This window comes from Brettanomyces nanus, chromosome 4 (assembly GCF_011074865.1).
Source record: "Brettanomyces nanus chromosome 4, complete sequence".
NCBI classification, from domain to species: domain Eukaryota; kingdom Fungi; phylum Ascomycota; class Pichiomycetes; order Pichiales; family Pichiaceae; genus Brettanomyces; species Brettanomyces nanus.
This window is the reverse complement of record NC_052377.1, coordinates 2,425,744-2,447,077: the sequence shown is the minus strand read 5'-3', so window position 1 is coordinate 2,447,077 and position 21,334 is coordinate 2,425,744. Positions and strand designations below refer to the sequence as shown.

Sequence of the window (21,334 nt, the reverse complement as noted above, 5' to 3'; positions counted from 1 at the left end):
TTCCGTGGTGTACAGATGCACTACATAAATCAATGCTAATGCTCAATCATTTATTCATTATCTTTACACTGGAATACCCTGGTGTCCAGTTTCACCACCATCACCGTAATATTGTCCGTAGTAATCTTGTTCAAAGCATATTTGCAAAGAATCGAGCTGGCCTTCTTTGGGTCTTCCACCCCTTTAATCATATCCACAGCTTCCTGATCTGTACACACATCCCATAATCCATCGCATGCCAAGATCAGAAACTCGTCTTCTGAATTGAGCTCTGTTGCTGTAGTATAAGGAGATCCAATCACCAGATTCTTCATATAGCAGTCACCAAGCGATCGTGTCACTGCCAAAACCCCATTGACTCGATTTTTTAGCATAATACCTCCGCTGTTAACGATTCTCTGTTGTTCCCAAATGTCTGTAGATTTGTGATCATATGAAAGTCGTTTGGCAGTGCCATTACGGCATAGAACAACTCTAGAATCACCCACATTGGCAGTATAGAGCATTCGTTTGTGTCTTTTTGTGGGCACAAAGTCGAATGGTGTGAGGGTGTTGTAGTCTTTCTGGGTTTCCCCAGTTTCGGTCTCATCTTCTGCCTCATCTTCACCCTCAGCCTCATCTTCACCCTCAGCCTCATCTTCAACCTCAGCCGCAGCTTCAACATCCTGCTCGGTCTTCTGCTCAACCTCAGCCTCAGCTTCAACATCCTGCTCGGCCTTCTGCTCAACCTCTGCCTCAGCTTCAACATCCCCGTTTTCTCCCTCCTCAATCTCTTCCTCCCATCGTAATACAGCAACAGCAGCGGTGCACCCACTCGATCCAGCAACATTCAGCTGTCCAATCTTACTATCAGCCTCTTGAAAAGCCTCATTCAAGTTCTCCCTCAAATCCAAAGACTCTTTACTCACAATATTATCATAAAGAATATTATGCAAATTAGATCCACACCATCTTGCTGTCTGCTTTCCAGCATGTCCATCAAAGATCGCAAAGTAACCCCAATCTAGTCTTTCTGCAAAGTTCGCCACGTACGTGTGCACATCCTCCATACTCTGTCTATAATGGCCGTTTTTGTTTTCTGTCACTCCAACATCAAATGAAAGTCGATTGAATGGATACGATTCTTCCCCTTTTTCGTTATCTTTTGATGGTCCTTTCGATGCTTCTCTAGCTTTATCTACACTTGTATCTGATCGCCGAAGAAGATCCGTAGAATGTCTCTTCAAAAACCGCACAACATCTTGGCCAGTAGATGACTTTTGTATCTTGTCTCCCGTCTCCACTTGTGTCATAATCATGCAATTGGAAATCTGCACAGGAGGAACAACAGTATCTACGTTTATCTTTCCACTTCAGACGTCCTAAATTCCTTGACTCAATACGTCGATCGACTCGTCGCATGCATAAATTTGCTTATGATCTATACGTGACAGTTATGCTGCGAAGGTCGGTAGAATAGACCTCCACGAAATACACTAAACAAGCCTCAAATGACACGAAAGCGCCATATATACAACATCCTGCCCCATAGAAGGCTATTTTGATAGTGATTTTACTTTTTGAATCCTTATGGATGGACTTTTCAGTCATTATATAATCCCTAATATTTCCCAATTTGGAAAGCTCCTAGACGCGACCCAGTCCTTTTTTTTTATTAATCCCTGTTTCCCCTTTTCCCACCACTTTGTTGTTTCCTTCTTCATGTTGAAGATGACAAACTCCATAAAATCTCATGGTGGCTGCCAACAATGCAAAACTAGAAAGAAAAAATGTGACGAGGCCAAACCTTCTTGTTGTTCATGCAAGAAAAAAGACTTCAATTGTATTTATAAGCCCTATAAGAGGAAAAATGGTATTATGAACTCTAAACAAGTCCCAAAGAATGAGTATAGGAGGCAATTGAAGCCCCAAACCGCGTCTGTAAAGCAGTTGATGCCCAATACTTCTCCTCGGCAGCTCAACCCCGACACTCCTCCTCAGCAGCTCAACCCCGACACTCCTCCTCAGCAGCCCAATCCCAATACTCCTCTTAAGCTCTTTTCTATGGAATCGCATAGTCAATCATTAACTTCATGCGATTCTGATAACCTCGATGTCTTTCTTGATCAAAATGTTCTTGAAGTTCAGCATTCAGACGTCCAAAAAGAACCTTATGATGAGGTTCTTCAACAAATTATGTGCTGGATGTGCACTGTTCGACTTTCAGGATTGTCTCCACAGACTTTTGAAGTTGACCTTATCTTGTTACTACAGGATTTCGGCCATGTTTGTAAAGTAAAGATAACTACAACAGCGAAAGATAGAATGGGCTATGTTATGTTTGCTTCCTATGAGTCTGCGGCAAAGGCAATCGTTGAAATGGATGGTTATCCTCTTCATGGTTCATCTCTAAAAATAAGCTGGGGTCAAGTTGATCAGATGGTAAAGTCCAAGTACAAGAAGTATGTCAGAGCAGCTTAAATACGCATCGCAAGCAACGCAATTAAATTTTCTTCTTTTATTAAAACTATACAACTTCACAAGTACAAACCTTCCAAGTTTGTATCAATCTTGTTCTTCATGACTCTTTCCTTCGCTTGCTTGAAGTCCTCAGCAATCACCTGCATTCTCCTCTCTCTAAGGGCTAGCAAACCAGCCTCTGTACAAATTGCTTTGATATCTGCACCACTGATATCATCTTTGGAGCCAACAAGCTCGTCCAACTTGACATCCTGTGCGATGTTCATTCTTGATGTATGAATTTGAAGAATTTTCTTTTTGGTGGCAGGGTCTGGGTTTTCAAACTTGATTTTACGATCAATACGACCCGGTCTAATCAATGCAGGATCCAAACTCTCAATTCTGTTGGTAGCCATTATCACTTTAACATCACCACGATCATCGAAACCATCTAACTGATTTAATAACTCCAACATGGTTCTTTGAACTTCTCTTTCACCACCAGAAGTGGAGTCATATCTCTTGGTACCAATGGCGTCAATCTCATCAATGAAAACAATTGCAGGAGCATTTTCGCTGGCCACTTTGAAAAGCTGCCTACACAGTCTTGGACCATCACCTAGATACTTTTGAATCAATTCAGAACCAACAATTCGAAGGAAAGTAGCACTTGTCTGATTTGCTACAGCCTTTGCCAAAAGAGTCTTACCTGTACCAGGAGGTCCATATAATATGACACCTTTGGGAGGTTTAATTCCCATCTCTTCATATAGCTCTGGGTGTGTTAGTGGCAATTCCACCGATTCCTTGATTTCCTGGATTTGAGCCTCCAATCCTCCAACATCCGCATACGATTCCGTAGGTGCCTTGTCCATCTTCATCACATTGACCATTGGATCTGTCTCATCCTGGAGAACTCCCACAACAGACACAGTCTTATGATGGAGTAGCACCTGACATCCAGACTCTAAAAGACTCTTATCAACAAATGAGAGTATAGAAACATAATATTCAGGTCCTGTGGCAGAAGAAACAATGGCATGATCATCGTCAATGATCTCTTCAAGTGTTCCAATTGACATTGGTGATCCTCTAACATCTTCGATCTTCTCTCTTTCCTCAGCTTGTCTTTGATCTGTGGGTTGTAAATTCTCTTGATTGGTAACAAATTCTTCTTCCAACAATAGATGATCCTTAATACGTTCCAACTTCAAAAGTCTCAACTTGCATCTGGTATTAGGTAATACAGCAGGTAACTTAACTCCCGTATCAATGCCCTTTCTTCTCTTTCTTCCAAATGTTTTAGATTGAACAGGTGGTTCATACTTTGGCTTTTGTTTCTTCTTGTCACGATTCTTTTTCTTGCCTCCACCAGGCATAGATGCATCTTGACCCATATTGATTGATGAAAGTAGCTTTGAGTGAAAGAAACAAAGGCCAACTGATTGATTATCTCTAGTCTTTTTTTCGAGGCTCGCCTTCAAAAAAAACTAAGGAGCAATAAATACCCATAAATAAAATTGGCAGAAGACATGGGCTATGTAGATTCATTAACTATATAAATGTCGTTTAGATGCTCGATTCCTTGAAAATACCTCTGAGTAACTTCTTTGAGCTGTTGTCAGCATCTGTAAAGAACTGCTTGACTTGCTCGTATCTTTCCACGGCAGTCTTGTTGGCATTGAACTTAGCATAATAAGCTTTCTTGTCGTTAAACAAGCTGATCTTCTCACCTGCTTCTTTTGTAGAGTAACTTTTAGCCAAATAGGGAGTCTTAAATCCCTCTGGAGCTTTATTGGCCAATAACTTATTCAAAATAACTGGGGATAATGTCATTTCATCGACTCCAGACACAGCAAGAACCGACCTGTAGCCAATCAACGCAGCGATAACAATCTCGGTCTTGATTCCATAGGCCCTGTAGTATTTCTGAAGCTTTCTGGTAAGCAAAACACCATAATTATCCTCGGGGTCAGGGTCGGAGAAAGTGGAAGCATCCAAAACCTCAGAAAATGTATCAACATACGGAGCAATGTATGTGCAGCCAGCTTCAGCTGCAACAACACCTTGTTCGAATGAGTGAACGACCGTTCCCAAACATTTGACCTTCTCGTCATGTTCCAATCTATATGCTGCATGCATACTCTCCCACGTGACAGGAATCTTAATGACTACCCGGGATCTATCGACACCTAAATCCTCGTAAGCATGAATGATACCCATGGCATAGTTAAAAGTCTTTTCCTCGTTATCTGCATATGCAGGCCGGATTTGCGACATCACGCAATGCTTCAAACCTTGAAGCTGCTTCTTTCCAGAAAGAGCAATACTGTATAAGATCACCTTCTCGAGGAAATCATCTCCAGTAGACTCTTTAGCACCAGTTTTAGTCTTGACAAATCTGGCAGCCTCAATGACTACTTCAGGATGCTTCGACCAGTTACCGTAGCAGATACCCTGATTGGATGTAGCATTGTAAAATTTAATACCAAAATGATTCTCGTAGAACTCTCTGTCCTCAACATCTAAAGTGTCTAAAGAGATGTTACTGTACTTAGCAATGGCATCAAAAGCAGAAGTCATGATTAATGATGATGCATTAACTAAACAATCTCTAATCACACATTTCGGCAAGAGGGTATCTATAAATACCCTACGACTCCAAGAGCGGAACTACATCCCCACAATAAATGTTTACGGAAGGGACGGATTCCCGTTCGAATAAGTAATTGAATCCATTTTAACAAGGAAGTCGGTGCTGGAGACGAAAAAAGGTCGATACTTAAAATGGTCGAGACTTAAAAGGTCGATACTTAAAAAGGTCGAGACTTAGGTCGATACTCAAAAAGGTCGAGACTGAAAAAGGTCGAGACACGGGAGCTCAGTGTTCAGGCCTGTCTTTTCCCTTCCTTCAAAGTATCCGCTAATAAGATGTCAATAACACCGGAATCCGATAATAGAAACTCGCCTTCAAAGTCGATCAATGTGATCCAACTGGCAAAGCCGTTTCTATCTTCGAAAGAGATCTCTTACCTCATACACAATACACTTGGAGACGGTGATAGAATACGAAGTTATAAGCAGGACAAGAGGGAAACTTTCCAGTTTCTCATTCGATTAGTCAAAGTATTGCAATTTCCCATCAAAGTTATGCAGAACTGCTCCTATTTATATCAGAGATTCTATCTCCTGACCGACAATTTGGCCAGGTATGGTCCCCTACACTATGAGGTAGGCATAACAGCACTATTTGTTTCCCTCAAAATGAACGATTTTATCAAGAAGCTCGGCCTTGTCTTGCAAGAATCTAACACTCTTAGAGGACTGCATCTTTCATCGTCAGAGTCGGATGATCAGAGACGAATCGTGATGAATATGGAAAAAACTATGATGGAGTGTGAAAGCTTTGATTTTAGAAACTATTGCATAGAAGATCTGCTTGTTAAATTTACAAAGCTCTATAAAGTTCCAGAGAAGGAGAGCTATGTGTGTTGGTCTGTCTTGAATGATTTGTATCTTACTCAGTTGCCTTTACAGTTCCCTGCTCATAGTAATGCCGTCATAGCCATGAGAACTGCGTTGCTTATATTCAACTCCGTATCTCAGACCAAGACGAACTATAACATCGATCTTCATAGAATCAATATGAGACCAGATAATGATACTCTTGTCTCAGGAATCAGTCAGTTACTCGAGTATTATATCGACAATTATGCCATAACTTTCCTTAAGAGCTCATTAGGAGAGGTTCGTATGGTGAACGAATTGAAGGAATTAGTTGATGAAATTCTCAACTTGAAGATTGATTTCGATGACAGATTCAACAGTAAACGATCCGCCATGGTCCCTTCAACAACTATCAGGCAGGATATGTTCTTCCAGCCTAGAAATCCTGACATTGGTAAGTATGGCTGTATCAGATTTGTCTACAATAAGAAGAGGTATGTAGATGAAGTCAGTCATAGATGATTTAGTTATCTAAAGAAAGATTCTTGTACCTCTGTGCCCTCATTAGGTCAAGTTCCAGCAGCCTATTTCTCATCTTATCGAATTCTCTAGCGTCATCTTCAGGATAGTTCACACCACTATCATCCTCTGCCTTGTATAATTTATACAACTGTTTTAATAGATACAACTGCGTTTTCAAGCACCATTGATTATCGATTCCACGATTGTCCTCTTTCTCCAACTCGGCGAGTTCTTCTATGATTTTGTTGGCTTTATTAATAAGTGTTACTCCCTCATTGAAGGTCAAATCATCTAGGAAATAGTCGCCGAATAGCCATCTAGCGTAGATCCACACGGAGGAATCGTCTGGATCCGTATAAATTGCGTTTTGGAACATATTAAGTTCAAGTTCCAAGACCTGTTTCTTAGACTTGCCGCTGAAAGCACTCAAATATCTCTGTAAGTTTACATCTGTCTCGTTGATGTCAGTGCAATTGGGTGATTGGTCAAAGAGCTTTCCTACCAAATTGGACCGGTTATGGAAAGCCGAATAGTTGGAAATGTTCTTGTTAATCATTTTCGTAGTGAACTTGAACTCCTGGTAGTCTATTTTTGGTCTTTCTCCCTCAAGACCCATGGAATCCTTCATACATTGTACTATGAACTGTCTATATCCCCAAGCGTGATAATTTCTAGGGTCTACTTCAAAGAATTGACCAATAAAATGCATTTCCACACTGAAATCAGCTCGGCAGTCCTGCTTCAAACACCATTTGCGATGATTCCATATCCAGTAGCATTTGGGGAAGCTTTTCAGCTTCAATAAAATATACTGGAGCTCCTTGACCAGTAAATGATGCTTTTCCTCACTATCGGAAACGGCCAGAAACTTAAAATTGGTCAAAATATCTCTCCTATAGTTCCATATGGTGTAGAATTCCGGATTCCAATCTAAAAGCTGTGTCGTTAGCTTGAATGATTCATCATCATACTTGTGAGCCTCTTTTCTACTAAGAACTTCATTCGAAAGCCTTCTGTAGCGACTTATTTTTGCTGCATCCTTCTTTATTCTGATAAGAATCGCCTGCTTGGTTTGGTGCTTTGACTTTTTGGTTCCATGCTGAAGTCGAATGTAGTTAGTACTCGTTTTTGCTATGAGTTCAGCCAAGTTTTTGGTTTCTAACTTACCATTCTGAGAATGCCCTCCTCCGTACGATAGCCATCTAGAAAAGTTCCAGTTTCTCTCTGAAAAGCTTGCAATGCTTGCGACATGTCGGATAATTGAAGGTACAAACAAGAAGTAAATGGGAACAACTCTATAAATATACATAGCCCGTCATCGCGATATTTATACATTGTTCTCAGTGCCTATATTTTGCGTCTTCTTCTAACTCTTTGTTTAGTATGGCAGAACCGCATACGACAATACCATCGAAGCAAGTTCCTAATAGATCTAAGCTTGCTTTGAAAGGTGATTCGAAAATAGTAGCTGACTTCTTTGAATATAGTATACATACTATCCTATATCAGCGAGGTATCTATTCACCAAGTGATTTCAAAACGGTGAAAAAGTATGGGCTTAGTATGCTTGTATCGGCAGATGATGAGGTGATAGAATATATGAATAGAATCATGAAGCAGTTGAGAAGGTGGATTTATTCGGGCATGATATCAAAATTGGTCATAGCTATAGTTTCCAAAGAGTCTGGAGAAGTGGTTGAAACTTGGAGGTTCGATCTAAAGGTCAATAAAGCGGATGATGAAAAGAATGGCGACGAAGAGAAAGAACGGAACCAGTCCAAAGAAGATATAAAGAGAGAGATTCAGGCTATTATAAGACAGATCACTGCCAGTGTGACGTTCTTACCGGAGCTTCAAGGTGGCCATACGTTTAATGTTCTCGTCTACGCAGATCCTAATAGCAAAGTTCCACCGGACTGGGGAGAATCAGAAGCAAAAGAGGTGGTAGGAGACTCCGTAGAAAGTGTTCGGTTTAGAAGCTTTACTACTGATACTCATAGTGTTTCTACGTTTGTTAGCTATCGTATATCTGATCAATAGATGATTAATTGAAAAAAAATGCGATCTCCGAGGATTGAACTCGGGACCTTCAGATCTTCAGTCTGACGCTCTCCCGACTGAGCTAAGCTCGCACTAACAAAGTAATAATCTGTTTGGACTGTCTTGGTGAAAATTTGAACCCAGAGAAATCGATGCTTGAAGAGATTTTTGTAGAAAGAAAACCTTTAATAAAGCAAAATGGGAGTTGTTCAACGAAACCCAAGTAGCGATTCTTCTAATTACTAGAATAGGTACCATCCAATCAATATTATATGCTCTAGTAGAAACACATATATTATTATACAAATTTATTAGAAAGACAAGCGGATCAAATACCATTATTGAGCACAAGATATTAGCGTTATATTGTCTCCTTTAAGAAGTATTCTGCCCAATTTCCTAGTCTTTGAAGGATTAGACGTGCTGATCTCCACTGCATCATCTATAACAACATTCATAAACTCATCGAACCCTTTAATGACTCCTGTAAGTCTATAACCAACCTGTTCATAGAGCCAGACGGTGACATTTGACTGCTGCTGGAGATATTTAAAGATCTGATTGATGGGTGGAACAATCACCTTCTGTTGTTTTCTGCCAGACATGATAAGCAAGAGAGATATTGAAGAAGATATCTGTGAATAACAAAATAGAGCCTAAGAACAGTATCAGCTGCTTAGTCTTTGTAATTTGAAAATTCTTTCCTTTCAATATGAAAACACCTGGTTACGTAATCCAGAAAATCCATTTTGGTTACGATTGGCTCTGATCGGCATGATGACCGGGAAGCTTGAAAAATTTTGTTACCTAGAGAATGAACAAGGTGGATTGAACTCTTTGTTAAGCACCGGAGAACAAGTTTCTTTTGTATCGTCAACTCTTATTTAAAGTCATGACAGACGTTACGTCCCGGCTTCAGGAGGCCATCTCCACAATGTACGGCAATACGGACTCGTCATTCAAGGCAGAGGCCAATGAGTATTTGCTTCGATTTCAGAGAAGTGATGAGGCATGGAAGGTCATATTTCCGTTGCTTGTGGATGAAAACGTCAGTTTGGAGATGAAAATGTTTGTTGCACAGACGTTGAGATCCAAAGTGCAGTACGACTTCGGCCAATTACCCGAGGAATCCTTTTCTTCCTTAAAGGATTCCATTATACAGGCCCTATTATATTTCAACGATAAGCAGAAGTTAATAACTACACAACTCTGTCTTGCACTTGCCTACTTTGCTCTTCAAGACCTAAAGTGGGACAATGCTGTTGGAGAAATCATTAATACTCTTTCATCCAATGCCATGGATACTTTACTTGAGTTCTTGAAGGTTCTTCCCGAGGAAATGCTGGATGTTCGTAGAACTCCATTAACGGAAGAAGAGTTTGGACATCAGACCAAGAAATTAATTGATAATAGTGTTGAACAGGTTTTGTACATTTTGACAAGCTTGGCAGATAATAAGACCAACAACAGCACCAGAGTCAACCAAATGGTGCTAGGATGCATTCAATCGTGGATCGTTGATGTTCCAATCAACCAAATCCTTACCAACAACTCTCTATGCTTACTAGTTTTTGAAGGTTTGACTAGCGAGGATACATTTGATACTGCTGTGGACTGTTTATCCACTATCATAGCTGAGACAGACACATTCGACGAGCATAACTTGCCTGTAGTGAAAGGTCTCTACAATCAATTGATTGGTCTTCAACCATTGCTCGAGCAAAGTCAAGACGACCTCGAAAAGATGGAAAGATTTGTGATGCTTTTTTCCACTGCGGCAGAAGCTTGGCATGTTTATATAGCGGCAATGCCGTACGATTTCAAGCCTTTGGTAGATATTATGCTTAGATTGACTAGCTATGACGACGATCTTGATGTGGTAAAGTATACCTTCAAGTTTTGGTATGATTTGAAGTCTTTGTTGACAACAGGTGCTCGTCAGGAAGCAAGAATTCTCTTCACACCAACATATACAGAACTTGTTAACGTGATGATTAAGCATTTGAGATACCCAACAACCTCTCAATCTACAGATCTCGCTGTTTTATTCAATAACGATAGAGATGCTGAGGACAAGTTTAAAGATTTCAGATACGATATGGGAGACGTTCTTAAGGACTGCTGCGCTGTTATCGGTGCAGACAAAGCTCTCAGTATACCATTCAATCGGTTGCAGCAACTCATGGAGATGCAAGCACAGGGCCAATCGGTGATGTGGCAAGAAACAGAATCCTCGTTGTTTAGTATGCGTGCCATGGCCAAAGAAGTGGGTACTAACGAGAAAAAGATGCTTCCTCAGATTATGCATTACTTAGTCAAGCTACCTGAGAACTCTAAGATTAGATATGCTGCTACTTTGGTTCTTGGTAGATACACAGAGTGGACTGCCAAGCACCCAGAATTTTTGGAGGAGCAATTGAACTATATTATTGGTGGATTCCAACTGAAGCAGGACTTAGATGTGATTATCGCTGCTTCGCATGCATTGAAGTACTTCTGTATGGACTGCTCGAGTTTATTGACGGAATACTTGGAGCAATTGTTTAACTTCTACAGCAGTGTAGAGTCATCTCTTGACATTCAATCGTTGTACGATGTTACTGAAGGAATAGCATACGTTTTGAAAGAACAGAGAGAGCCAGAGAAGCTATACAATATTACCTCCATGTTCTGGAATCCAATTTTGGAAAAGTTATTGGGAATGAACGACATGCACTCGTCGAATCCTATAGAAATGGACCAGATAGATACCAAAATTGCAGATACCATTGAACTTATTACGATATACGTTGATGCCTTGAAACCACGAACTTACAAAACCAAAGAGCACCCTGTGGCCAAATTACTTATGGAGAATGTGTGGCCATTGATCGCTCGATTGGTGTCGAGTCATGGAAGATCGGTGAAAGTCAGTGAAAGATGTATGAAACTCGTGCGCAGAGCCATGCAATCGTTCTGGAAGTTTTTGTTGCCGGTTCTTCAACAGACTGCAGAGATGTTGATATATGGCTTTAACACCTACCATAACGGATGCTACCTGTGGGTTTCTGGTGCTTTAATTAAGGAGTACGCATCCGATGAGGATGCAAGCGAGGAAGTGGCAAGCTCTGTTTGGCACTTTTCAATGAAGCAGATCGATAACTTCTACAATTTCTTCAGTGGATTGAGTGAACGAAAGTCTCAGGATTATCCGGATTTGGTTGAAGACTTTTACAGAATGATGGGTGATATTCTCATGTTTTCTCCGGTGAGACTAATAAGGGCCGACACTGTGGTCCAGCAGGTATATCAGACTGCTCTTAAAGCACTTCAGATTTACCATGAGTATGGAGCCATCTCATCGATACTTCAATTCCTTGTTGATTTCTATTCGTGGGGCTTCGACACTCCTCCTATATCTCTGATGGAAGACATACCGGCGGACTTAAAGTTGAAGATCCAGAACTTTGCCCTGACTACAGGACAGGAAATCGTGTCTAAGCTGATGTATGGGCTTATATTTTCCTTTCCATCGGACTGCTGGCCAGAGGCAAATGAACTAATCACAAAGATTATCAAACTATCGTCTCTTCAAGGTGGTTCCAAACCTTCTCTGTTGTGGATTGACCAGTTCCTTTCTTCTCTTCCTCAGGGCTCCGTCAGTGAAAGGGAAAAGTTGAAATTATTGAGCACCGTGGAGTCTGCGGTGAATATAGATGATACGAGAACCGTTAGATCGAGCATTCGAGACTTTATTAGCTGGTACAAACGAAAGAATGTGGATAGAGCTTTCTAGGCTTGTCACGGTTTTGGGAGTTTAGTATGTATTTAATGAAATAAGATGTAATATAGCACTGATTGTAGAGCTTTATCAGCAGTATGGGCAGCTCAAGCCAATAAAGTACAGCCAAAACTGGAGTTGCAGAACTACACTTACACCAATTAACGGAAAGCAGGGTCATGTAAATTTGAAAAACGTATAAAAATCAAGAAAAACAAACAAGTAGATCCAATTAAATCAAATCAATGAGTCGTAAATTCAGAACTGCTTACATCTTGTTGGCAGTATGGAAGTACTTACCGGCAAAGATAGACTTGCCACCCAAAGACTCTTCAATTCTCATCAACTCGTTGTACTTGGCTAATCTCTCGGATCTAGCTGGAGCACCGCACTTCAACTGTCCAGTTCTCAATCCAACAACAAGGTCAGCAATAAAGGTGTCCTCAGTCTCACCAGATCTGTGGGAAACCATGATACCCCAGCCGGCAGCGTAAGCATCCTTGGCGGCCTGAATAGACTCAGTCAAGGTACCGATCTGGTTAACCTTCAAAAGCAAAGCATCACATGCCTTTCTCTGAACGGCCATGGCAATTCTCTTAGGGTTGGTAACAGTCAAATCATCACCGACAATTTGAACCTTGGTCTTAGGGAAATTATCAGTCCAAGTAGCCCAGTCATCCTCAGCGTATGGGTCCTCAAGGGAAACAATTGGGTAGTTCTTGATCAAATCAGCGTATAATTCACCCATTTGAGTACCAGTAAGGGCTCTAGAACCATCAGACTTTGGATTCTTGAAGTCCAAGTCATATTTACCATTCTTGTAGAATTCAGAAGAAGCAGAGTCCATGGCGATACCAATCTTGTCGGCATGGCCAGCAGCCTTAGCAGCCTCCATAATCAAATCCAAAGCTTCCTTTGGAGATTGAATATCTGGAGCAACACCACCTTCATCACCAACGTTAGCAGCGGATTGACCGTAATGCTTCTTGGCCAACTTCTTCATATGCTGGTAAATCTCAGCACCAATCTCCATAGCTTCATGGAAAGACTTGGCACCAATTGGAGCAATCATAAACTCCTGGAAAGCCAAAGCACCACCGGCATGAGTACCACCGTTCAAAACATTGAAAAATGGAACTGGCAACACATATGGTGTCTTGGATCCGGCAAGGTCAGAGATGTACTGATACAATGGAAGACCTTTAACAGCAGCACCAGCCTTGGCAACAGCCAAGGAGACACCCAAGATAGCATTAGCACCCAACTTACCCTTGTTTGGAGTACCATCCAAGGAGTTCAAAAAGTCATCGTACTTAGTCTGTTCAGTGACATTGATTTTTGCTTTAAGAATTGCTGGAACAATGATGTCGTTGACATTGGCAACAGCCTTCAAAACACCTTTTCCAAGCCATCTAGACTTGTCTTCATCTCTCAATTCAAGAGCTTCATGGACACCTGTGGAGGCTCCGGAAGGAACAATGGCTCTGAAAAGGCCATTGGCAGTAGTCAAATCGACCTCAACAGTTGGATTTCCTCTTGAGTCGTAAACGTATCTGGCGTGACACTTGGTAACGGTAGACATTATTATTAGTAGATGTAATTAGTTTTCGATGTTCTTATGTAACAGATGTAAAAGTCCGTGTACAATAGTAGAGAGAGAAAAGGAAAGGAAAAAAAAAAGAAAAAGGAGAGTAAAAGTAAAGGAAAGGAAGAAAAAGGAGACCATAAAAGGAGTTCGGAGTTGTTACCAAGCGAGATATACTTGCCGTATATATATTGAAAAAAAAAATTGGATACGGCCAAAATTGAGACATATGAATGGGCTGATAGATTTGAGAGAGATTCCAGAGAACTCCGGCTGCTCAGCAAGGGCCGGAGCGCATCTCATGCAGCGAGCTACGGCTGGCTGCGGCTATCCGGGGCTGGACAAGAAAGGCCACGGTGGCTCTGGTGGGCTCTGGTGGGCTCTTGTGGGCTCCGGTGGTCTCCGGTGGGATCTGGTGAGCTCCGGGGAGGAGCGGTTTGTAACAGCAGACAATTGCCGCTAACAGACTTCGATCGTTTTTTTTTATTGCGTGAGCCCCAAGTCTTAGAAGGTTCCGGTTAACCTCGAGAACGCATAGAAATGGACAGAGTGCAATGCCTCCGCTTCTACCGGGAAGCTATAGCAGATTTGCAAGTTCCACATGTTTCGCAGGTTTCAAGGTTTAACGGTTCCAAGGTTTCACGATTTCACAGTTTCACAGGTTTCACGGTTCTTCAGGTCCCTTAGTTTTTCAGGTCCCTTAATTTCATGCCCAACACAGTACTCTGGTGAGCGGTACTTTGGTGAGCTGTACTCTGGTGCGCGGTACAATAAAGCACGAGGCACTGCCCACCCACCCGGTACAGCACCTAACAAAAAAAAAACAAAAAAAAAAAACTGGACGACTGTCTCGCGGGTCGGAAGATTTCAAGGCGCACGGTGCATACAGTTGCATCATAAAGACCAGACGGACGGTACCCAAGGAAGCTTTTCTTTTTTTTCTTAGTTCTACCTCATGATTCAAACAAAGCCTTGATGGTCGGAGAACGTCAGAGAATTTCATATTACTACTATCGGATAAAATTGAATTTCGTGGTGACGATAGTACGGATCGGCCTCTACCAAAAACGTGATCTGAATTTATTTTCCGGTTTCAATTTAGTATTCAGTTACCTATTTTGCTTACCGAAGTCTAAAAGAAATGTTACGCATCATCAGCCTACAAGTTGTATTATAATATGTCCCTCAATTTCACGTAGACGCGCCGATCGACCCATCTGGTTATCATTGTTGCGATAGCAAAAATGACTGTATGCTGTAGATGTCATTCACCATTGCTCATTTATTACCTATTCGCAATCCTTTTTTCAGCCAGTTACTATGAAGTATACTATAGTAGAACTCCTATTATTCGCAGTAGTGGCCTACGCATTTTCTGTGCAACATCTTCTTGATGGATCTCCCCAGACCCTCAGTGAGCCAATCCCAGGGGAGTCTCCTTTAGAATTGTGTGATGCAGATATCTCTCAGCTTCTCACTTTGAGTTCCGTTAGAATGGATCCTGTGCCACCTGAAAGGGGTCAAAATCTAACCATCAGTGCTGTGGGAACTTTGAGCAAGCTTGTTGAAAGTGGTGCCTACGTTGATGTCGACGTCAGTTATGGCTATATTAAGATCATTCATCAGACATACGATCTCTGCGATGAACTTCCACAAGTCGACATGACTTGTCCACTAAAGAGAGGTTACTATAAAATTGAAAAGGAGGTGGAAATCCCGAAGGAAGTGCCTCCAGGAAAGTATCTCGTCGTCGCTAGAGCCTATACCAAAGACGACGAATTGATTACTTGTTTGACTGGTGAGGCAGAGTTCCCTCCCTACAATATAGTTAGCGGATTAGGACAGCTCTCAGATGAGCTCATGGATTAGGTCTTGCTTTATAGTGTATGTGTGTATGTTTTGATTATTAAATAGTAAATATAGTGTTTAATGCACTGAGTCTCCTAACAATGCATCTGTTTCCTCTGTGGCAGCTGTTGAAGCAACACGATTCTCTTCTTCCTCATTAGTAGGTGGATGATGACGTTGCCACTTGCAATTCACATCGTCGAGGCATTCCTGAAGAAGCACTCTATTAGATATAATCCTCTTTTTAATATATCCCAACTGCCGATTGATTGGTAATACCGATAGATACCCCTTCTCTTCAATAGCACTTTTTTTCTTCAAAAGGGCCACTATAAACACCCAGAAGAGTATGTATGACGACACGGAACCATAGGTTCCCGTATTGGACCAGCCAAATAATGCATTCAACAACATCCAGCCACCATCAATCTGTCCATTACAACAGTTGACATGCCATATAGTGTTTCCGATATCGTAAGAGCCCGGACCAGAGCCTGTTTCAGAAGTATCTTGGCCACATTTTTGAACAAAACTCTCCAATTCAAAAAACCAAACACCTTTTGACATCAATCCAGCGGCAACAAGATAAAGAAAGCATGAAGAGCCAATTAGAAACAACTGTAGTGACATCTGATTACCTCCTTTATACATAGCCATACCAATACCAGCTCCTAGCAGACCACCAGTTAAGACTGCCAAAGGAAAAGATGATGCTGGTTGATTAACACCAATGCCACCCACAAACACAACTGCTTCTAGACCTTCTCTGAGGGTAGTGATGAAGGGAAGGATGACCAATGAATACTTCTGGCTCCAAGCTCGCAGTCTTTTGCGCATTTTAACGAAGTTATTGATATCACCATACATCGGTTCACTTTCCATCTCTTGAAGAATCTGATTGTCATCATTGTTTGCTTCTTCAGAGCTTTGAATGGTGCGCAAAGCAGGAGTGTCCATGGAGTCTGAACTAATAGGCATCTCAGCAGCATTACCTGCAGCATTACCTGCAGCAATATTGCATTGCAACGACTTACTCAACTTCCACCGCCACTTACTTTGCAAAGTATTGACCCGAAGAAGTGCCAAACCCATTACGGCGATGATAAAGGCGCTGATAATACTGAAGAAACCTTCCCAGACTCGCTCAGCGACACTCCACACATCGTTGCCGATGAAATAGAAAACGGCAATGAAGACACCGCCTATTCCAACGCAAAGCAACAATCCAGCTAAAGCTCCTAACCAAACCTGAAGACGATAACTATTATAGTCCTTTTGGTCGACCGTAAGAATACGCTCACCCTTAGTTGCTCCCTCAACAGTAAAAGCCTGCTTAACTAAGGAAAGGAGGACTGAGATGATGATGGCACTCTCCAAAGTCTCTCGAAGAATAATAAAGAATATCTGAACAGAGAAGTAATTTTCCCACATGATGTGAAACTAATATAAAAGAAGAAGCAGGAAGAGGAAGAAGTGAGAGGAAGGTTGAGAGACTTATAGATGATCGGAGATAAGGGACTACGCAAAAACTCAGAGAAAAAAAGATGGACATAAAAATTATATAGACCTGTTCCTATAATGGAAAGGGATTGGAGTAGGTAAACGAGTTAAAAGAAGTGGTGGGCAGATACCGGATCACTCTACAATACAAATAAATAGGATATGAAATGGACTGACGATCTGCTCAACGGGAAACCTCCGAGGACCCTTTATATGTAAAATTTGATTGATCTACCATTTGACCCCACATTTGACCTCACATTTGACCTCACATTTGACCTCACATTTGACCATAGTTATCCACGTTCGACCATATTCAACCACATTCGATGATGTATCTACCATCTACTAAGGACCTCTATCGTGTTCAGAGAAGTCCGTTACCTTTCAAAGTGACACATCCATACACCAGCTGCATTTTCTCAGTTCAAAGAGCCAGCCAGATTCATTTGTCTGACAGAATCTGGTAGAGTTGATGATTGTTTTTCCAATCTTTTTTCCCCCTTTCTTCGTCTTTGTGTCTTATATTAATTAATCGCCGCTGCAGTTTGAACTACAATGCTCGGCTTTCGCAGAAACCGTAACAAAAACAAGTCTGCTCCTCCTCCTAAGAAGTCCCATGGACCAATCAAGAAGGCCCAATATGAGCATACCAGAAAGAAGGAGGTTGGTGTGTCAGATTTGACACTTCTTTCCATAATTTCTGACGAATCAATCAACGAAAACTTGCAAAAGAGATTTCAAAATGGCATAATATACACCTATATTGGCCAAGTGTTGATCTCAGTCAATCCTTTTCGTGATTTGGGTATCTATACTCAGGAGGTACTCAATTCTTATAAGAATACCAATCGTTTGGAGGTCCCCCCCCATGTTTACGCCATTGCCGAATCAATGTATCATAATATGATTGCATATAGTGAAAATCAATGTGTTATCATTTCCGGTGAGTCCGGTGCTGGTAAGACAGAGGCTGCAAAGCGTATTATGCAGTACATTGCCAATATATCCGGTTCTATGACTACCTCGTCCGAGATCAAACATATTAATGATATGGTCTTAGCTACCAATCCCCTTCTAGAGTCGTTTGGTTGTGCTAAGACTCTCAGGAATGACAATTCTTCACGTCACGGTAAGTACTTGGAGATACAGTTCAGCAAGGCTTTCGAACCCGTCTCTGCTAATATCACCAACTATCTTCTTGAAAAGCAACGTGTGGTTGGCCAGATCAAAGACGAGCGTAATTTCCACATCTTCTATCAATTCACTAAGGGCGCCAGTGACAAATTCCGTCAGTCGTTTGGCGTTCAACAGCCTGAACAGTATCTATATACTTCTGCTTCTGGTTGTACCTCTGTTGATTCCATTGACGATCTTAGGGATTTCCGCGAGACCTTAAAAGCCATGGAAATTATTGGTATTACACAGGATGAACAGGAACAAGTATTCCGTCTCTTGGCTGCCATCTTGTGGATTGGTAACATTACATTTGCTGAGGATGAGGAGGGAAACTCCACGATTAATGATACGTCTGTTACTGACTTCGTTGCTTATTTATTACAAGTGAATGCGGATGTACTTTGCAAGGCTGTCACTGAACGTGTCATGGAGACTTCTCACGGTATGAAACGTGGTTCAGTGTACCATGTTCCATTGAATCCTGTGCAAGCCACTGCTTCGCGCGATGCCCTTGCAAAAGGTTTGTACAGCAATCTTTTTGATTGGATTGTTGCAAGAGTCAATCAATCGTTTTCCAGTATGAAGTCACAGCCTTTCAAATCCATCGGAATTTTGGATATATACGGTTTCGAGATCTTCGAACATAACTCTTTTGAGCAGGTGTGCATCAACTATGTCAACGAGAAGCTCCAACAAATTTTTATTCAATTGACTTTGAAGTCAGAGCAGGAAGAGTATGTCAGGGAGCAGATCCAGTGGACTCCAATCGAGTATTTCAACAACCAGATTGTCTGTGATTTAATCGAGGCAAAACGTCCCCCTGGAATTTTTGCAGCTTTGGATGATGCCTGCGCCACTGCACATGCTGATTCCGTTGCAGCTGATCAATCTTTTGCTCAGAGATTGAGTATAGTTGAGAACAACCCTCATTTCTCTCTTCGTGGAGCAAAATTTGTCATCAAGCATTATGCTGGTGATGTCACCTATGATATCAAACATATGACTGACAAGAATAAAGATCAGATGCTTAAGGATTTGTTGGAGATGATTCAGACCTCTCAGATTTCGTTTTTGCACTCTCTTTTCCCAGACAAAGTGGATGAAAATAACAAAAAGAGACCTCCAACTGCCTCCCAGAAGATTAAGAAGAGTGCCAACGCTTTGGTCGATACATTGTCCCGAGCTACCCCCTCATACATGCGTACAATTAAACCTAATGAACATCGATCTGCTACAGAGTATAACGATAAAAACGTTCTTCACCAGATCAAATATTTGGGTTTGAAAGAGAACGTGAGGATTCGTCGTGCTGGTTTTGCATACAGGCAGACATTTGAGAAGTTTGTCGAACGGTTTTATCTACTTTCTTCAAAGACTTCTTATGCTGGTGACTACATCTGGAAAGGAGATTCCAGAGAGGCCACGCAGATTATCTTAACAGATACCGGCTTTCCGCAAACCGAATGGCAGCTTGGTGTGACTAAAGTATTTATTAAAAAACCAGAGACATTGTTTGCTCTTGAAGACATGCGTGAAAGTTATTGGGCGAACAAGGCTAAAGTCATTCAGAGAGCCTGTAGACGGTACCTTAAGCGTCGTGAGAATGCTGCACGAATTGTACAGAGGCTGTGGCGAGCCAGAATCACTGGCGAGACCGATAAGTATACTATTCTCAGAGATTATGGTACCAAGCTTCTTGGATCTCGTAAACAGAGGCGCCGCTTGAGTATGCTAGGCTCAAGAGCTTTCTTGGGCGATTACTTGGGCTGTAACGACAGAACCGGAGGCTTTGGAAAGTTTCTTATGGAGACTATCGGCCTTTCAGAAAAGGTAATCTTTTCGGCACACGGACAGCAGTTGCACTCTAAGTTTGGCCGTTCAGCCGAAAGACTTCCGAAATTGTTTCTTATTACAGATTCGAGCTTCATTGTGGTTGGACAGCAAATTATTGAGCGTAAAGCCAACTACATCATTGAAGAAACTATTCCGGTTAGACAAATTCCTAAGGTTTCATTATCGACCCTTCAAGATGATTGGGTAGCCATAAATTTGGCGTCATCTAGTCGTCCAGATCTCTTGATCAACACGATGTTTAAGACTGAACTGTTGACGTATCTCAAGAAGCTGAACTCATCTTTGAATGTGTCTATCGGTGAGACCATTTCTTACTCCAGGAAACCTGGCAAACTGCGTGTGGTCAACTTTAAAGTGGCTGCTGAGGCTCCTTCCGAGGGCGATATCTACAAATCCGCTGTGGTGAGTGTCAGACAGGGCCTTCCAGCTTCATCGCACTCAAAGCCTAAACCCAAGGGAAAGAGTATCATCTCCAATGCCGTGGCTAAGTACAAAATGACCCTTGCCGCTACAGGCGCCTATAAGAGCAGTGGTACTCGAAGAAGTTCACACACAGCTAGACGTCAGATGAATTCAGTGATAACCCCAAACCCAGCTGCCGTTGTCGCTCCCGCTGCTATTCAACATCCTGTCACAACTTCCAGGTTTTCGAGGAAAACAGCTCCTCGACCCCCACCTCCACCGCCTAAATGGCCAACATACAAGGCTGCTTACGACTTCCCAGGCAGTGGTTCTCCCTCAGAACTACCTGTTATCAAAGAAACGGTGATCTATGTTCTTCAAGACGCCGGAAATGGATGGTCATTGGGTAAGACCCTTGATGAAACTAAAGAGGGTTGGGTTCCTACTGCTTACATAGTCAAATGCGAACCTCCGCAAACTACTGGCTCACGACCTTCTCCACCACCACCACCACCTCCTCCAAAGAAGGTGAATGGAAAAGTTTTGCCAGCAGTTTCAAATGTTACAAACACTCCAGCTAATGGAGATCTAGCGTCTACATTGGCCGCTGCTTTAAAACAAAAAAAAGAGGACGAATCTAGTATGGCCAATGATTTGGCTGCAGCTATTAGACAGAAAGCGCGCCGTGAGAGCGACGACGAAGAAGAAGATGATGACTGGTAATTCAAAACCGGATTGTAATTATATACAAATAGGCA

At 41.8% G+C, this 21,334-nt stretch overlaps 12 protein-coding genes and 1 non-coding gene across 13 annotated transcripts; 5 read left to right on the top strand and 8 right to left on the bottom strand.

Annotated features, from left to right (window-relative positions):
* Window positions 1-50: 50 nt before the first annotated feature.
* Window positions 51-1,401, bottom strand: FOA43_004407 (uncharacterized protein; the record flags this gene model as incomplete). Its single annotated transcript, XM_038924649.1, has 2 exons — window positions 51-1,343; window positions 1,393-1,401. 2 exons carry the CDS (start codon window positions 1,399-1,401, stop codon window positions 51-53), a joined length of 1,302 nt encoding a protein of 433 aa, XP_038780577.1.
* A 1,115-nt stretch (window positions 1,402-2,516) lies between these two features.
* Window positions 2,517-3,836, bottom strand: RPT2 (ATPase of 26S proteasome regulatory subunit 4; the record flags this gene model as incomplete). Its single annotated transcript, XM_038924648.1, has 1 exon — window positions 2,517-3,836. One exon carries the CDS (start codon window positions 3,834-3,836, stop codon window positions 2,517-2,519), a length of 1,320 nt encoding a protein of 439 aa, XP_038780576.1.
* A 172-nt stretch (window positions 3,837-4,008) lies between these two features.
* On the bottom strand, window positions 4,009-5,022 carry FOA43_004405 (uncharacterized protein; the record flags this gene model as incomplete). Its single annotated transcript, XM_038924647.1, has 1 exon — window positions 4,009-5,022. The coding sequence occupies one exon, from the start codon at window positions 5,020-5,022 to the stop codon at window positions 4,009-4,011; it is 1,014 nt and encodes a 337-aa protein (XP_038780575.1).
* A 348-nt stretch (window positions 5,023-5,370) lies between these two features.
* On the top strand, window positions 5,371-6,408 carry FOA43_004404 (uncharacterized protein; the record flags this gene model as incomplete). Its single annotated transcript, XM_038924646.1, has 1 exon — window positions 5,371-6,408. The coding sequence occupies one exon, from the start codon at window positions 5,371-5,373 to the stop codon at window positions 6,406-6,408; it is 1,038 nt and encodes a 345-aa protein (XP_038780574.1).
* A 1-nt stretch (window position 6,409) lies between these two features.
* Window positions 6,410-7,659, bottom strand: FOA43_004403 (uncharacterized protein; the record flags this gene model as incomplete). Its single annotated transcript, XM_038924645.1, has 2 exons — window positions 6,410-7,507; window positions 7,576-7,659. The coding sequence occupies 2 exons, from the start codon at window positions 7,657-7,659 to the stop codon at window positions 6,410-6,412; spliced, it is 1,182 nt and encodes a 393-aa protein (XP_038780573.1).
* A 132-nt stretch (window positions 7,660-7,791) lies between these two features.
* On the top strand, window positions 7,792-8,448 carry FOA43_004402 (uncharacterized protein; the record flags this gene model as incomplete). The annotated part of the gene is made up of 1 exon (XM_038924644.1): window positions 7,792-8,448. The coding sequence occupies one exon, from the start codon at window positions 7,792-7,794 to the stop codon at window positions 8,446-8,448; it is 657 nt and encodes a 218-aa protein (XP_038780572.1).
* A 19-nt stretch (window positions 8,449-8,467) lies between these two features.
* FOA43_004401 lies at window positions 8,468-8,540 on the bottom strand. Its single transcript has one exon. It is a non-coding gene; the product is annotated as a tRNA-Phe (tRNA).
* Window positions 8,541-8,786: 246 nt separating this feature from the next.
* Window positions 8,787-9,053, bottom strand: SME1 (mRNA splicing protein sme1; the record flags this gene model as incomplete). Its single annotated transcript, XM_038924643.1, has 1 exon — window positions 8,787-9,053. One exon carries the CDS (start codon window positions 9,051-9,053, stop codon window positions 8,787-8,789), a length of 267 nt encoding a protein of 88 aa, XP_038780571.1.
* A 287-nt stretch (window positions 9,054-9,340) lies between these two features.
* Window positions 9,341-12,223, top strand: FOA43_004399 (uncharacterized protein; the record flags this gene model as incomplete). The annotated part of the gene is made up of 1 exon (XM_038924642.1): window positions 9,341-12,223. The coding sequence occupies one exon, from the start codon at window positions 9,341-9,343 to the stop codon at window positions 12,221-12,223; it is 2,883 nt and encodes a 960-aa protein (XP_038780570.1).
* A 253-nt stretch (window positions 12,224-12,476) lies between these two features.
* Window positions 12,477-13,790, bottom strand: ENO1 (phosphopyruvate hydratase; the record flags this gene model as incomplete). The annotated part of the gene is made up of 1 exon (XM_038924641.1): window positions 12,477-13,790. One exon carries the CDS (start codon window positions 13,788-13,790, stop codon window positions 12,477-12,479), a length of 1,314 nt encoding a protein of 437 aa, XP_038780569.1.
* A 1,323-nt stretch (window positions 13,791-15,113) lies between these two features.
* NPC2 (Phosphatidylglycerol/phosphatidylinositol transfer protein) lies at window positions 15,114-15,662 on the top strand (the record flags this gene model as incomplete). The annotated part of the gene is made up of 1 exon (XM_038924640.1): window positions 15,114-15,662. One exon carries the CDS (start codon window positions 15,114-15,116, stop codon window positions 15,660-15,662), a length of 549 nt encoding a protein of 182 aa, XP_038780568.1.
* A 57-nt stretch (window positions 15,663-15,719) lies between these two features.
* Window positions 15,720-17,072, bottom strand: FOA43_004396 (uncharacterized protein; the record flags this gene model as incomplete). The annotated part of the gene is made up of 2 exons (XM_038924639.1): window positions 15,720-15,790; window positions 16,010-17,072. 2 exons carry the CDS (start codon window positions 17,070-17,072, stop codon window positions 15,720-15,722), a joined length of 1,134 nt encoding a protein of 377 aa, XP_038780567.1.
* Window positions 17,073-17,699: 627 nt separating this feature from the next.
* Window positions 17,700-21,299, top strand: MYO5 (myosin I; the record flags this gene model as incomplete). The annotated part of the gene is made up of 1 exon (XM_038924638.1): window positions 17,700-21,299. One exon carries the CDS (start codon window positions 17,700-17,702, stop codon window positions 21,297-21,299), a length of 3,600 nt encoding a protein of 1,199 aa, XP_038780566.1.
* Window positions 21,300-21,334: the final 35 nt, after the last annotated feature.